The sequence below is a fragment of the Trichechus manatus genome, unplaced genomic scaffold (genome assembly GCF_000243295.1).
Source record: "Trichechus manatus latirostris isolate Lorelei unplaced genomic scaffold, TriManLat1.0 scaffold00012, whole genome shotgun sequence".
Classification (NCBI taxonomy): domain Eukaryota; kingdom Metazoa; phylum Chordata; class Mammalia; order Sirenia; family Trichechidae; genus Trichechus; species Trichechus manatus.
This window is the reverse complement of record NW_004443948.1, coordinates 23,132,195-23,150,253: the sequence shown is the minus strand read 5'-3', so window position 1 is coordinate 23,150,253 and position 18,059 is coordinate 23,132,195. Positions and strand designations below refer to the sequence as shown.

Here is an 18,059-nt window from a genome sequence, read left to right as displayed (position 1 = left end):
CAGATGCTATCACAAGTTTAGTTAATAAGATGGACACTTCCAAGCTATCGTTGTTTTCTCTGCAGTTTTTGAATTGTAGCACTGTACCAACTTAAAACAACGGAAAGCCTCCTGGATCTACTATATTATTATAAATCCACATACATGTTTCTTTCATAGTTATAAACCTAATCTCATTCCACTAGCTTTAATAAAGAGACCATGTAAGATACAGTCATGTGAAGGACAACTACTTCTTATAAATCCATTAAAAATGTACACAGTATTTGATGATGAACTATGTGGCAAGTTGCCCTAATTTTACAACATTAGAAAAGTCTGTTCTTCCTCACAATTCACTTCCATTCTTTTATAGTAAAAAAAAAAATTTAAACAAAAATATTTTACCTTCCTTTTTGTTTTGCCTGCCATATTTATTTCTAGTCATGAGCCCTGGGGGCGCAGTGGTTAAGAGCTACAGCTGCTAACCAGTAGGTTGGCAGTTCAAATCTACCAGCTGCTCCTTGGAAACCTTATGGGGAAGTTCTACTCTGTCCTACAGGGTCACTATGAGTCGGAATTGACTCGACCGTAACGGGTTTAATTTTTTTGGTGTGTTCCCTACACTGGATTTTCTGATTATATAGCTAATTTGAATGCATATAATTTTAGTATAACTGATACTCAAGATTTAAAACTCAACAAGGAGGGATGTGAAAAATAAACGTCATTTATTGAGAACCAGTCACTATCACCAAATACGTTTTTCATTCATCAAAGAAATATTTATTTTATGCCTAAGGTCTTATTTAAAACTCATCATCTTTTTTTTTAAATGATAACTATCCAAGGTTAACAAATGAAGAATTTTAATTAGGTACAGAGCAGTTAGAAAAGCTGTTCGAATTCTCGGGGCCTAGGAAGGGAGTAGAGGCAAAACATAGTTCCCATTCACATCACACCAGCCTGGGATACTGGGAACAAAATAAGTACGCTGTAGCACAGAAGCATCATCCTGACTTCACCACTACACTTGACCCCTCAATCTTTGCTTTGACGCTTATGTTCCATGTGCGTTTTTAAAATGTGCATAATTTCAAAACCCTCTTGTAATTAAGGGGTACTTAAACCAGATGCACATTAGAAGGCTAAGATTGGGCAACCTGGAAGTATGTAGACATTATCATTTAACTGCTATAAATGTGCTGTTTTTTATTTATTACTGTAGGAAAAAAAGCTGAAAATGAGTTGCACAAGTTGCCCATGCAATGTGTTAATAAACTCTAATGCAGATATTACAAAATGAAAAAGAGAAAATAGAGTGTTATTTCTCAATAACTTGTGACAGGAAAACAAAGAGCCAATAACTGATTAGCATTGAATACGCCGAGTCTAGAAAAATCTTTCAAAATTTTAAAAAATAAATAAGTATTGTACATGATTATGATTAAATTCTCTGAACATATTTAAAAATAAATACTCTCTACTTTTTCCCTCTCACACTGTGGAAATTTCATCTCTTAGAAACACGAAACAAAATCATCTAAAATTATTTAAAAAGATTCAATTATTTTGTACCTCTCTGCAACGCAGGTGCATTGAAAAATGTTCTAAATTGAAAATGCTCCCAACGCACAATGGTAAAGTAGCATAATGTAGGCAAATTATGCTTTCAACTTCAGATGTCATATTATTCTGGAATTTTAGCTCAGTCTGAATCAAAATCATGAAGACAACTGCAATGAATATACTGTTTTTGTCTATTATCCATACGTATCTTACCATAATATTTAGAACATGTAGGTGTCCTTGAAAGAACAGTCCCAGAATAATAAAGATAATTCATATAGATATTAAGTTTACATATGGTGAAACCATGGGATCATGACTGAAATATATAGAATCTGAATACATGAGGATTGGTGTCATCATTTACTTAGTATCTGTGTACTGTTTGGAATGTATTAATCTTTGCTTGAGTATAGAGCAGGCGTGGCAAATGTTTTCTGTAAAGCACCATGGAGTAAATATTTTAGTATTTGCAGGAAAACACCACCTGTGTCACAGTTACTGAACTCTGCACAAAAGTAGCCGTACACAGTACGTACCAGTTGGCCATGCTGTTCCAATAACACTTCACAAAAACAGCAGGCACACTGAATTTGGCTCTCAGGCCACAGTCTAGAACTTTAAGGTTCCCAAAAGAGTTGTTTGATTTTTATGATCAAAGAGCCCAATTTCTGTAGTTAGCCAGGTAGATAAAGACATTTAAAAATGTACAGTATTGTTAGAACATATAACATAGAGAGTTACCAAAATACTAACTGTCGGAAATGGTGGTGACTTCCTCATTATGATACAACCAGCTGACAACAGGTGCAGGCGAGCTGCTAACTCTGCAAACCACTTCCGCGTCCTCTCCTTGTTTGAACTCTTGAGGAGACACCACTTCTCTGAAAGTGAGCTTTTCTGTATTGAAAAAGAAAAACCCATTATAAAAATATTATTGCTTATTTCTTCCAGTAACATATTCCAAAATCTACGTTTATTGAGTTTACAATAAAATAATTAGGTGAACTTAGATCCTTTGGAGCTCTGGTGGTGTAGTGGTTAAAGAGCTTGGCTGCTAACCAAAAGGTTGGTGGTTCAAACTTACCTGCAGCTCCGTGGGAGAAAGACGGGACAGTCTGCTTCTGTAAAGATTTATAGCCTTGGAAATCCTATAGGGCAGTTCTGCTCTGTCCTATAGGGTTGCTATGAGTTGGAATCAACTCTATGGCAGTGGGTTTCTTTGGTTTTAGATCCTTTAACATTTTAAACCAGATAATCTCATTCTTCTACCCACTAACTTTCCCTCTCTCTGAGAATAAAACTTAAAATCTTTATAATGGCCTGCCAGGCCCATAATGAACCAGACTCAACCTCGTCACTCTCATCCCGGTATGTTCTCTCTCTTCCTACTGTGCTCCAGGCAAAACGTCAGTTTTTTTTTGAGCACTCTAGGCTTACTCTGTCTCTAGGGTATTTGTGTTCCCTTAAATTCCTTCAGATTTCTGGCCAACCTCCTCATATAAAAAAGTAGTTCTCCCTAACACTTAAGTTCTCTTTATTTCCCCTCCCCACTTAGCTCCTTCTCCACAGAACTGTATCACATGTATACCTATCATCTATATATCTTTTCTTTGTGGCTTATATATTGTTTGTCTGTTTCTACCCACTAAAAGGTATGCACCACATGGCCACGGAAATTTTCTGTTACTCAGTACTGAGTTTCTAGACTCTGGGTCTGCCATGTAATAGGTACTCAGCAGATGTGTTGAATTGCTGAATGCATTGATGAACATGGATATTTTTGCTTCATGAGAACTTTTCATAAAAGTTAAGTCATTCTTGAAAGAAAAGTCTTCCCTTTACCTCTTTCTTATCAAAAATAAAAACATTAAGGGTTTTCCTCTGACATTATTTAAAATAATGTAGAATCTTTCCAAATACTGTGTCTATGAAATGACCATTCCAACTTAAGTTTCTGCTATTTGTGAAATAAATGTTGTCAGAGTCACACAAATAAAAAAAGATACTTTTTCTCAAGGAGCTTAGCATCTGATATGGAAAAAAGATCAAATCAGGAAAACTGAGGGCAACAGTGTACCAAGAAATTGTCCTGCTAATCAGACAGGAATCACTACTGTGTTACAAACCCCCCTACCCCCATCTCCTGTTGCTCGAATCAAGAAAAAGCTATAATGACGAGACAGCTTATGAGCAAGTATTCTACAAATTTATAGTTTTTCACTATACTATCCCGTATGGATTGTAAGCTATTGTTCCAAAGATTTTACGCAAATTTAATTTACTCCTCACAAATACTCTATGAGGTAGGCACTATCACCGTATGTATTTTATAGATGAGGAAACTGAAGACAAAGAGGTTAAGCAATCGGCTAGAGGTCACAAAAGTTAAGAGGTTAAGCAATTGGCTAGAGGTCAAGCAATTGGCTAGAGGTCACAAAAGTAAGTGGTAGGGCCTGGTTTCAAGTCCAGGGAGTCAGCACACTTTCCAGACAGTGTTCCTAAATAGGTTAATGATGGCTAAATATGAGGACGAGAAAGGAAGGTAGATGGGAACCAATCAATCCCAAATCATAAAATAACGTGTAAGTATGGGAAACCCAGTTAATGATAACGCCTGGTGGTGAAGGATCCCAGGCAGATATTATTCTTCACAAGAAGTGTTTTCAGCTTTCTCTCTGTCTATTCCTGTTCCCTGACCCTTCCCCAATTCTCCTTCTAGGCTGGTCAGTGTTATCAAATACGCAATTTCATTTGTTGTAATCATGAGCTTTTACTTTAGAGGGAAAAACTAACCTCATTAAATTTCTCATTACAAAATAAATTACATTTACTATTTTGCAACAAAGTTTTCATGAGAAAATTAAAACATTTTCATTTACATTATTTTAAAAAAACAGAATTGGCTCCATGTTTAAATGTTTATATCTATGTGTTTATAATCACCCATTCCTTAGTACCTATTCTATTTTAGAGATTTACTTATTCTATAGTAAAATATAAGGAACCCTGGTGGCACAATGGATAACCACTCTGCTGTTAACCAAAATGTTGGAAGTGTTCCCTGGAGAAACTGCTCTCGGAAAGATTATAACCTAGAAAACGTCATGGGGCAATTTTACTTTGTCACGTGGGGTCACTATGAGTTGAAAATTGACTCAGCGTCACCCAACAACAGCAATAGTAAAGCATCAAAAAGCTGGTATCTGTAAAGGTCTAAGCACACTGCCTAGTACATAGTTCTCAATGGGTGTTAGTTTATATTATTAAATTCATTTTATTTTGCTTGATTTTTTAAAAATAAGAAATGGTACTTTCATTCAACTAAAAGTTATAAACACATGACTTACGGTAAATTTCCAAAACGACTGTAGCTTCTTGTGTCTGTCCTTTGGCATCTGTTGCTTGACAACGGTATATCCCTGCATCTTCTATGTTTGCGTTGTATATGGTTAATCTTGACCTAACACCATCCTTTTGCACAGCTACCCTTTGTGTAGAAATTATCTTTTCTCCTTGAGGATTATACCAGTCTATAATCTCAGGTTCACCAATTGCTGCAAAGAGCCATAGTAAAGAAACATTTGGGAATATGTTTCAAGTGTTTGTTTTGACATTGACATTTACTGTTATGTAACAACTTTTAACGATTTAGAAGAAAAAGTTCATAGGAGGAAGACTGGGAATCTGAAAATCTTACAAAATTGCAAGTAAACACAAATGTTAGCACACATGTTCATCCTTATTTAGCCAACTTTGAAGATTCAATCATGTTTGAGTAAGCAGAATCCAAAAGTCCCACAGAAAACCTCCTGTTTGGTATTTATCCTATCATATGTGAACCCTTATTTAAGTAATCCATAAGTTATTACTCACTTAAGTGCTGAAATGGCCTTGGCCACTGAGCAAGATATAAATCTTACTTGATAGATATATCTGAACAAAAGCGCCATTACTAACACGATTTCGCAGGCTAAATTCTCATTGCTAGGGTCATGAGGTACCATGTTTTTCCACGATAAAACCCAGAGCTCACAAAAATGTGAATATTTTGTTAAAAAAAACTTTGTCCATTGATGATACTGAATTCTGAATTAATTTACCAACTGATTAAACTTGTCCTGATAAGGCCGGTAAGTATTTTTAAAATGGAGTGCTCATCTCTTTTTCCCAACTGAAATGAGCAGTTTCATCCTTTTAATCTAAAGCAGTTAACTATTTAATCATATGATAATTAGAATGCATTGAAACGATACTTACACTGCAAGGCAATTACAACCAAATCATTACAGGGTAAACATTTATTTAAGTTTTCCAATTCAGCATCTAGGTTATTCTCCTTTTTGTAGAAACTGGAGCATCCTGTGCTTGCTTTTAGTCACCAAAAGGATGTATTTCACCTAATTACTTGAGATAATTTGAGGAAGCAGGATACACTATTAACTCAAAAATATCTGGGGAAAATGTATAATGTTAACTAACATCTGCAGGACGTCTTTAAAGCAAATCGTTTCATCTCATTTTTTTTTTTCCAAGAAGTAGTTTTAAAAACAAGTTCCTCTTTTTCTACAGTAAATTATACATACTTGAGTAAAAAGTATAAAAGTTTAGATTAATGTTAAATGGATATTAGTTGCGCATCTTCAATTTTTTTTTTTTTTTTTAACAGAACCGTGAAATCACAGTGCTTACAGGATAACTCATTGTTTGAGGTAAGAGGTGGGAGGCATTGATTTTATTTCTCTCTCAATAGAAAACTTAAAAAAAAATTCAAAAGTACATCATTTTACACTTAAACAAAAAATATCATTTCAAACAGTAATTTAAATAGGACATTTAATAGTTTGGAAATCTTCACTCTTAATTATTTACAATAAAATCTCATTAAAATGGAGTTCTCTAACACATAACAGTTTAATCTGGATTTTCATAAAGCAGTCATAATCCTCTTTCTTCTTGCATTTTAAATTATAATTTCCAATGAAACTTTCCACATTATTTTATTGATAAGACTGGACTATTGGATAGATTATTAATAAATGCTACTAAACATTTTACTTGCTTGAAGATTAGCTACAAAAATTCATTTGCTACCCATGACACACTCTTACTTACTTTTCTAAGGGCATGGCCACATTATAGTTTAAAGTTAAGTCATACTAGGTTTTAAATGTCTATGTTTTAGGTTGTCTGGCAACTCCAGAGTCACATCTACATATTCACAATTGTGTAGCCAGCAGAGAAAATACATGCAAACATTCTGATGCACATCGGTTTCACATATCTTTATTTTTAGATGGTTCTTTTACCATACTATTTAATATAAATACGGCCACTTCCATGGCTACAGTACAGGTTTTGTTTATACATCTTTATATAAGCATGTTAATCCTTACTTCTAAATTATATCTTAATTTGAATCTTAGTAATATATACATAGAAACTTACATTATGTGATCTATACCTCACCAAAACAAAAAAAAAAGTAGTCGTCGAGTCGATTCCGCCTCATAGCAATCCTATAGACAGAGTAGAACTGCCCCATAGGGTTCCAAGTTGCAGCTGGTGGATTTGAACTACCGACCTTTTGGTTAGCAGCCAAACACTTAACCACTGCACCAACAGGCCTCGATTTATATCACAGTAGTATGCAAAGAAATAAAAATAAAACAATTTTATTTAAAAAGTTCAATTTTAAAGTATTTTATTATTTTGTGATTATGTCATACAATTGAGGTGTGTTTGTGTGTGTGTCTGTGTGTAGATAAAATATGAATAATGAGACTTAGAAACACTGACAATTGATCTCTAATCTTATGCCAGAGCTGTCCCTGGCATGATAAATGGTGTTGAACCAATCTACTTTCCGCTTTTCCGTTTGTCAATATACAAAAAAAATTATCAGCACACCCGTCAATGCAGACTTTTAAAAAGAACCACGGGTTTTATAGAAGAATAATGGCTATTTAATTTTTCAAAATATGTAATATTTTGCCTATATATTATAGATATGATTTATAAACATACTATTATGACTAAGTTTCTAGTTTTATTAATTTTAGTAATATAAATAAGCTATTGTCAAGACAATATTTGAAATGCATTTTATATCATTAATGACTATTTTAATCCAACATTTTGAATTACTTTAATATAATTAAGGACAGAAACAATTAAAAAATATCCTCAAAAGCAATTTTGTCACTAAACAAATATTTATTTTTTAAACTTTAGATATGAAGTTTTGTATACGTAAAAATGAATGTAATGAATATAACTAAATGTAGACAGTAGAATGTGTTCATTTGTGAGTTCTACAGTGCACTGAATTTGAATTTCATGTTCAAGTATTTAAATGTTTTATGAATGAATTCGGCATGTATATGATTAAACCGAAGGAGTCCTTTTGGATACTTTTTTTTTTTTTTTTTAATTTTGCTGGAAGTACACACAGTCAAAGATACACCATTTGAATCATTTCTACACTTACGATTCAGGGACACTGATTACATTCTTCAAGCTGTGCTACCATTCTTGCTATCATTTTCCAAATTATTCCACCACCATTATCTTAAACCCACTGCCCCCTAGGCTTCCTATCCAACCTTTTAAGTTGTCATTGTCAATTTGACCTCTTATAGGTAATTCTTTAAGAGAGCACAAAGCTAAAGGCAGATATACTTTACTAATTAAGATAAGCTATTTTTTTGGTTCAGAGAAGACTTCAGGAGATAGTTTTGTTTTAAGGTTTAAAGTTTAAAGATTATCTCAGGGCAACAGTTTCAGGGGTCCATCCAGCCTCAATGGCTCCAGAAAGTCTGGATTAACAATCAAATCAATCCAGCAACAGGTTTCCTGAGTAAATAAATATCTAAATTAAAAGAAAAAAAAAAAGCACTAAATATTAACTTTGAAAAAAAATGAGTTTGATTTTCTTTGTTTTAAAAATTTCATTCAGGTATAATAATGGTACAGTGTGCCATATCTAATTTATTTGTTGTATAATTATAAAGATGTGTGTTATAATCTTTACAGTCATCTAATACTACTGTTTAGACAGGAATACTAAAAATATTTAAAAGTTATATATACATTATATATGATAGTAAGTTATTTTCAAAATAAATGACCTAGTTTGTTTGGTGGAGCCCTGGTGGCAAAGTGGTTAAGAGCTCAGGATGCTAACCAAAAGGTAGGCAGTTTGAATCCACCACCTGCTCCTTGGAAACCCCATGGGGCAGTTCTACTCCGTCCTATAGGGTCACTGTGAGTCAGAATTGACTTGGAGGCACAAAACAACAACACTGGTTTGTTTGTTCATCAACATTAATAACTTGAAATTCACAGAAATAAAATTGATAGTGCTTAATATGCAAAATGCAATTATTAACACTTTTCAAATTATTACAGATCCAATGAATATATAAGACGTTACTTTTAGAGAATTGAGTTTTTAACTAATTAAACTTTCGACAATATATTTTGTGAATAATTAAGCATAAAAGAAGTAATCTGAAAATATTTATAGAAATACATACCTGAGCATGTGAAGAATTTAGATTCACCCACACTAAGCTCTACTTTGCTAAGTGAAATCGTCACTTGAAGAAGAGCTGAAAAAGATATTCGAGTAGCAATTAATTGTGGTTTCAAATATGAATTCCAAAATTGTAATACCTAATGTCTAAACCACATTGTCTAGGTCACAATTATTTTTGTCCCCCATTTTTTTTTAATTGCCTATAAATACAACAGGAGATTTTGTAGAATACAATCCAACCACATTATATATGTTAAATTATTATGTATTTCACAAGCAGACCAGATATATCACTTATTCAAGCTAATATGTTTATTCTTGTAGTCATGTGAAAGAGCAAATTCCTAATCAGACAGATTTTCCATATTCACTGACTAGGACTTAGATGAGTACTACTGGGCAGTAGCCAAAGAAAATTCGGCTCATCAGTTGGAAACTTGTTTGAAAGAGTAAAACCTACACTGTCACTACAATAAGAAACATACAAATTGAACTTCATTTTGGTATCTACTAAAATATTTCAATAAAAGGACGCATATACAGGTAAGGGAAGCACTACTGCATAGGGAAAGTGAATAAGTATTCATTTTCACTAAAAGTTAAGTGAAGGAACTAGTACGCTAACAACAGGATAGAGGGTATGCTTAATATTTTAAGTAAGTTTGTCGTAAATAAATTTGAAATAAAATGGTTGGATATTCTACAATTTAACATGTAATTAAAATTATGTTTTAAAACAAATTGATAGGCTTATACTTTTAATAATATGATGGGCAGGGTTGTCTGACCACTCTCCAAACCCTTTCCTTACCATCCTTTGCTCCCAGAACTGCATAGGTGAGTTTTCAGTAAAGCAACAAAGACTTAAGAGGAAAAAAATATGAGGACAATCTGAAAACTAGTATACAAGTCTGAACTGAGCATGTGATGATCATAGTAACCTAAAGGATTGTTTAGATAAGCACAGACTATACACAGATAGACTCCACCTTGTCCAGAACAACGGGGTGCTATACAGAACACCAGGTAACCCTGGAGCTGGAGAAAGATTCACCCTCAGTACAAGGATACAGAATGAGTCAACCCACTAGCAAAGGAAGATGACAAGGGGACTTGTCTCTCCTGATATGGGTACAGAAATCACGTTCCCCCTTGGATACACTAACCACACTTCTGCCCTATCCTAGTTTGAGAAAGTCCAAGCTGAGAAACTAAACTAAAAAGCGGTCTTGCATGAGGATCCTCAGCTAAGTGACAGGAGCAAACATAAATCCTCTTCATAAGAACTACATCATCAGACCAAACTGCCCACCTTTTTTATAGATGAAGCTCTGTTTAACCTAAACTCACATCCTGACATTTGGAAATACACAGTCAAATAAGCTACGTTGAACAAGAGTCAGTTGAAATACCACACAGGGGAAAAGGACTCATGGGATTTCAAATGTTGAAATTTCTAGACTAAAAGTGTAACATAAGTATGTTGAAAATGTTCACAAAACAAAAAAAAAATGTGGACTCAAAAACATGAAAAGGAACAAAATATTTATTCAGAAAGACCTGTCATATTTGCTGTTTAATCCCTTTAAAATATGTTTCCTCATATCCCCATCTTCGACTGATTAATTCCTTCTCCCAGGAATTATTACCTTCTCCCTGGATTAATTCCTATCTCACGAGAAACTCTCCAGTACACTCTGGCTGGGCTATATGGCTTTCTTCTCTCCTGTCAGCCCTGGGTCCAATTTTTCTTTATATATTTTTTCAGATTTCCAAGAGTGCCTGACACATAGTAGGTGGTCAACAAGTGTTGAAGTATATTTAACATATCAGAGAGAAACAGATAAAGAAAAGCACAGGAAGTCAAAAAGAATAGGAAGAATTCTGAAAGAACCACAGGACAAGTGAGTAACCCCAAACCATAAACAATGCCAATTCCTTTCAAGAAGTAACTAATTTCCTCAAAAATCTCAGCTCAAGTGGAATGGGGTCAACAGAAGGCTGATTGCAATGGTTGGCGTTCAGAATACTCGAAATTTGAGAGTACCCTCATAATAAGCTTGAGTCTGAAAAGATGGAGCAATTTATTCAGATCTGAAATTTTGGCTGCGGGGGTAGAGATTTTTATAACTTGCAATAAGGTTAGAACATGTCTCAGAACATAGAACACAGAAAAGTGATTATAAAGTTGAAAGAAAAGAGAAATGACGGCTCTTTTCCCCATTCTCTTTTCTTTTCTTGTTTCTTCTTTAAGATATCAACCTATCCTATGCCATCAATATCCTTTTCTCTTGGATTTTCAGTCTGGCCTTTTAAATCTAATGCTGCAATCTCCAGACCTCTGCTAACATTCAGTTGGATAGCATACATTAAATTAAAACTATCTATGTGAAAATTCAACCCATTCCCCTTCCCCCAAAACTTGCTCATTCTTCACTGGTCCATTTTTGGTCCCCATCAATCAATTTCCAAGTCTTGGCAATATAATATCTGAAATATCTCCTGTATCCGTTTTTCCTTATATTCTGCACAATTTCCCTAATTTATGCACTCATTGATTTCAGTCTGAGCTACCAGCTTCCAGATTTCTTTTTCTGAGTCTGATCTCTTTCATCTCTCTTGCCTCTAAAGTGTTTTTTAGGCTCCTGAACATACCTCTTAAAACTATCTTTAACTAATTCCTATTCAAAAATCTTCAAACTGGAATCATATGAAAATTCCAATTACAAGAAAACTTACATATCAACTTCGTTTTCAATTACTTCTCTCCAATGCTTCTGCATCTATGTACCATAAGATTACTTCTTTTGCCCTACTGATTCACTCCCCCCCACACCCCACGTTGCATTTGCTCCTAATGTTTTCTCTGCCTTCATCTCTGTTTCTCACATCTCTCTATGGCTGGGTACATTCTATCTTCAAAGCAAAATTAAAACATCAATAGCTTTACAAAACAGCCTCTGATTGCCCTATCTATAATGTTAACAAATTAAATACTATATATGTGATCAGTAGACATTTTGACTAAACAATTGAAGTTCCCAGAAAACCAAACCAGTTACCATCAAATCGATTTTGACTCATAGTGACCTTATGGATTTCAGAGTAGAAACAAAGATTTCAAAGCTCAAACCTTTTGGAAACAGGTCACCAGGCCTTTCTTCCAAGGCACCTCTGGGTGGGTTGTAACCCCTAACCTTTCTTTAGTAGTCAAGTGTTTAAACTTGTGCACCACTGTGGCTGCCTTAAATAAAAAAATTTAAATTATTGCTAATTATATTCAATTCAGGACCTTATTTAAATATAGATTCCTGGGAGTAAGGTCTCACATCAACATCACACTCCTGTCTCTTACACTGATAATATATGAAGAGATGGCAAAATGAACCAACCAATACTTGCCAAGAGATTACTGTACACAAAGTACAGAAAATTGAGAGTATTAACAACATATAATTTCAGTATGACCCCATAACCTTAAACTGAATTTAAGAACATCAAACAGTTTGAGCAGATGTCTGTAAATTATGACTTAAACAATCCCCATCTTTGACGTTTGATGTAAATTTGCTTTTTCTAAGGAAGAGTTTATAGAAAAGACTTGAAAAGTGTAAGGACTTTAAAAGTCAATACATTTCTGGACAATTTCTACACTGATTTGCTGATGGGTGTAATAAATATATTCATTATAATAAAATTAAATTGAACGTGTGATTAATTGGTTAATTAATATTAAAATGATTAACTTTTCATTCAAAACAAACCATTAATTCACTCATTAATCAAGAACATATTTTTCATGGACATGTTTGCTAGATTTCAAAGCAGATTGCTAGATTTTCCTTTGTAGTAAAGGAAATTGCTAGATTTCAAAATTTAAAAATATGTACAGAACACATGATTCTTTAGTTTGATACTTTTACCAAAGGCCAGACTTGCTCTAATTGATGTCTACAGATACATTAAAACATGTGCATACTCAGAAAAACCTAGACAACTCAACTAAAATTTAAGGTCATGTTGAGCCACTGCTCTGGTTATCTAACATTCAAACAACTCTCTCATTTTAGACTCAAATGTCAGCAGAAAACAAAATGGTGTTCTAATGACAAAAAGTTGTGTTTGGAGAAGAAAGAAAAGGTATGACACGTTTGCTATCTATCCAATTAATCTCTCCTTCATTTTAAGCTGTCAACTTAGGCACAAAGAAATGAAACTACATATTGGTATGAGCCTTTATTTTATTTAGAAAAAAAAGATACTAACAATTTCTAATTAAAATTTCTGTTTAGGATTGGGTTTGCAAATAAAGTGTCATTTACTAATGCTAAAAAATCTCATTTTGATATTTTACTGTTCTTACATGTATTTCCAAAAAATATAATGTCTTCGAAAAATATTTTGATGGGTATGAAGTTACATGAATTCACTAAATATAAGTAGCATTAATAATTAAATAACTGTCTTCCTTATAAATCAGTCAATCATATTTTCTAATTAGAGGTGGGGTTAGAAAGTCTTAAGCATAGTATATAACTTCACAAGAGGCTCTTATTTAAGTTCAGAAAAAGTTTTAAACTCAGATTCAAAAGTGAAGCCCAAATAAATCTATGTCTTCTGTAAATGAATTTCAAAGAAAAGCATGTAATATAGAGTTGGGTAAGTTAAAACTGTTTACCAGGATCAATAAATACTTATTGCCTATATACATTTTGCAAATCACTCCTCCAGATGTTGTGGTATCCACAATTAGTAAGCCACAGTTCCTAACTTCAGTGGATTTATCATTTATTTGGGAGACAAAAGCATGTAAAAAGATAAAAAATAAAGCAAGGTGGTGTGTATCGATTATTACCATCATATGACTTATGATCAAGAAGGTTTCACAGAGGACAATAAAACTTGAAAAGACCAAAAACATTGGATAGGTACTGGATTAAAAAGGGAGGAGGAGGAAGGACATTCTAGGTCATGTGAGACAAGAATACTCAAGGTCTACTCAGGGGTAATTAGTAGGTCAAATGGACGAGTTAGAGCTCATGTAGAATGATGGTAACATATTGTTGCTGTTATTAGTTGCTGTCAGGTTGATTTGGACTCAGAGTGACCTTGTATGCACAGAGTAGAACTGCTCCACTGGGTTCAGGACTGATTTTTCAGAAGCTGATTGCCACGCCTGTCTTCCAAGGTGCCAACTTTTCAGCTAGTAGCACAGCACGCTTAACCATCTGCGCCATCCAGGAACTCCTTTTGGTAAGATATTATCACTGGAGAAACAGATTAAGAAAAAAATCTGGAGGATTTCAAAAGCTACGGTAAAATATCTGGACTTAAATTTTTGTCCATTCGTTATTTACAAAGAGAAACTAACATGATAAAATTGGCATTTAGTAAAAATAGTCAGGAGACAGGATGACTAACAAATTGAATTAAGGGGGATACTTTAGGGAATGCCGTGATGAGCATCTGGATTAGCTGATGGCAAAAAAGATGAAAAGGGAGGAATGGATGTAAAAACAACATTAAATGTAAGAGTTATCTTTGTGATCAATTACAGCATAAAAGACAAAGGGAAAAGTCAAAGATGTTGATATTTTCCACTCCTTTAACACGAAGATCCCCAACTGGGGAGAAAGCATTTTAGCAGAAGAGCTAAGGTAGGGCAAAAGACAAAGCTGTAATTTGTTTTGTAAATGAAAATTATTTCTCAAAATGTAACAGAGGCAGCCCTATAAAAAAGATAACTGCCATCATAACAAAGCTGGAATTAATATTTATAATTCAAGTAAGCATGCAGATCAAATAGCAGATATTCAAAAGGGACTTTCTTAATTTACAAGAATATAAAAATAATGAAGTTACTGGCATTTCTAAGTTCCATCAGGGGACGCGAACAGTCCTTTGCAATTTGATACAACATTTAACAGAGGCATCACCTGCAGAGATGTAAAAACTGACAACTTAATCAGTCTGACACCTGCCTGACAGGAAGCAGAGTTGAATTCACTCAGAATTCCAACAGGTATGCAGAATATCTTAAGGCACGATTTATCTTGATACAATGACTTGTAACATTTTTCAAGCAAGCACTTCCCCCCCCCCCCAGGCTTCTACATCAAGGAAAGTAGAGAACTAAAACACTTATCTAGCAATTACAGCAACTCTCAAAGAGTTTTAATTGCACAAGTTCTTTATAAATGATTGATTATACCAAAAAGATAGGATTTTATCATTTTTTCATTGAAAAACATATCTCAAGTTTTATCTCCTCCAAGGTAATTACATACGTAATTTAATTCTTCATTTATTTGTAAATTACTGAGTTTTCATCTCAATGTGTTATAATAACCTAAAAAGGTTACCAGATTTTGAAATCTACTCCAATATTCAAGAAGATTCAAAACTTTGTGTGTGTGTGGGGGGGCATTTAAGTGAGAAATATTCCAATATCAAACATTTTAGGAAATCAAATGAATGAATGTTGTATCAAAAAACCATTGCTTTAAGTGTTTCACTTAATTTTGCCAAGAAGAAAAAGTTAACCTCATTAGTGTCACTCCCTTCTACGTCCACATTTCTTCATACGTGTGCTGAAACTTCCCAGCCTCATTATCCTAGGCGAGGAAAATAGTGCCTTTTCTTCTTTTTGAGACTTAATTTTTCTGAGTATGCTCTATAAGCTTAATCAGTTGCAAGACCACCTAGGTCCTTTACAGAGCTACTGGTCTACCTCTTTAAAGCTTCTCTATCTGTCCTTTCCTGACATGCTGTGAGCCCTGTCTAATCATTTCCATCCTAACCAATAAATAATAAACAAAATAGCTAAATAATATGAAAACTAATCATTTTCCCTGGCTCCCTTTCAAATGACTAAGGAACATCCTCTTTGTCTTCGTTATATTATTCCCCCCAATAAATAAATAAATACATAAATAAATAAAAATTGAACTCTCCAGGTTCCCAATCATTCTTTGTTCTTATTATAATTAACTTCTGTCCCTTCCATTCTACTAATCAGTTTGATCTTCCCTAGGGCCAAAACTCACTTTCTGATTTTCAAATCTAATAATAATTCTTCAGCATTCATTTTTATACTATTTGATAAAGGATTAGATACTGCTATTTTGTTCTTTAAATGTTTCATTCATTGATCCCACATCTTTATTCTCTACTCACTTTTCTAATTATTCTTTTTAGAGACTTTTTGGTGACACCTCTTATTCCACTTATCCCTTAAATATCTGAATTTCTTAGCAATCTCTTATTTTTTTCTTCTCTTGAAGTGCCGTATTACTTCTACTGCAAAATCACATGTAGTATTTACTCTGTGCTGAGCACTGTTCCAAGCAGCAAACACACTAACTCATTCATATCCTCAAAAAATCCTATGAAGTAGGTACTATTATTATTATTTTAGAGATGAAAAGGCTGAGGGAAAAGATGGGGCCACGACTTGCCAAAGACCACTCAGCCAATAAATGGTGAAGCCAGACTTGAATCCATTCATCTGTCCCCAGTGTCTGTCTGTCTGTGCTCCTGACTCAAGTCATTTGTTCCCAGGCTCTGTCTGTGCTTTGAACACTTCACTAACTGCCCCTCTCATATAAAAAGGGCCCAATAATATCTGGCCATTTGTAAGCACTTAAATCTCAGCTTCCATGTTCTCAACATTTCCTTTTGTATCTATTAATAATAGAATGTGTGTATGTGTGTGTGTTTCTATTAATGATAGAATGTGTGTGTGTGTATCTCCCAATCCTTACTCTTGATTTCTGCAAGCATATTTGCTAGTACCTATTATATACCTATTTACTGTGACAAATGTTTACATTTCTCCCAGTGTGTCAAATCTCAAGAGCATTTTCCTGATGTCTTTGCTCACTCTTTATTCTTCAGCTTAAGTGATGTTATTGTTATTGAATCTATTTGGCCAGGAATAGCCAAGATTCTCTATCCCTTTTCTCTCTCAAATATAAACACTCATCAAAGCATTTCACTCTTCCTTTAAATATCTCTCAAGCCTGTCTCTGGTTTGCATCATCATTACCTTAGCTTTATTTCTCACCATTGCTAGTCTGACCCGTGGTTCTCACAAACTGTGATCTGCAAAACTGAACCAGGGCAACAGGGACTGGGTTCATCAGAAACACCAGAGGAAGGTGTGTGTGGGGTGTTTTGTTTCATTTACTTTTAGTTCCATCCCTGGAAATTCTGATTCTATACATATGGCTCAGGGCTTGGATTCTCTATTTTTAAGTAGGTTTCAGGTGCTGACCTTTGTTACTTAGGAAGTGGTTCCCAGTCCAACACCATTGGCCTCAACTAACAGCTTCTTAGTAGTGAAGAATCTCAGGTCTCATTCCAGACTGACTGAATCAGAAACTGTTATTTAACAAGATCCCCAGTTGACCCATGTGCACATTAAAGTCTGATCAGCACCGGGGAGGACTGTGGCAGCAACCTTCTAACTGGCATCCTTGATTTCTTCTCTTCACCTCAGTCCAGCATGTTTAACATTCTGTAGTACAGATATATTTCTCATTGTATATACACAAAACTCAAACTCTTCACACGACATTAAGATATTTCATAATCTGACCATGACTTGGCTTCACCGACCTCATTTCCTACCACATTCCTGAATAAGCACATAATACCAAAACCCATTGCCATCAAGTTGATTCCGACTCATAGTGACCCTATAGGACAGAGTAGAACTGCCCCATAGGATTTCCAAGGAGTGGCTGGTGGATTTGAACTGCTGACCTTTTGGTTAGCAGCCAAGCTCTTAACCACTGCCCCCACAAGGGCTCCAGGTACACAATAGTTAAACTAAAATTCAGGAATGTTTGTAAACAGGCCCCTCTTCCTTACTTCTTTATTTCTTGTGCATTGTTTTTCCTTATTCAATAAAGCCCCTCTCCCTTTTCTCAAATAGGGGTACACTTATCACTTTCTGTATAAAGACTTA

The 18,059-nt window shown here is 34.4% G+C and overlaps 1 protein-coding gene across 1 annotated transcript in view; it reads right to left on the bottom strand.

Annotated features, from left to right (window-relative positions):
* The window catches only part of NCAM2 (neural cell adhesion molecule 2), a 289,809-nt gene that overhangs the window by 227,767 nt on the left and 43,983 nt on the right, over positions 1 to 18,059 (bottom strand). The window contains exons 2-4 of the mRNA XM_004371382.1: positions 9,087 to 9,161; positions 4,899 to 5,105; positions 2,305 to 2,448 (exon numbers count right to left, since the gene is read on the bottom strand). Of these exons, the coding sequence (XP_004371439.1) occupies positions 2,305 to 2,448; positions 4,899 to 5,105; positions 9,087 to 9,161 (426 nt within the window). The remainder of the gene's footprint in view (positions 1 to 2,304; positions 2,449 to 4,898; positions 5,106 to 9,086; positions 9,162 to 18,059) is intronic.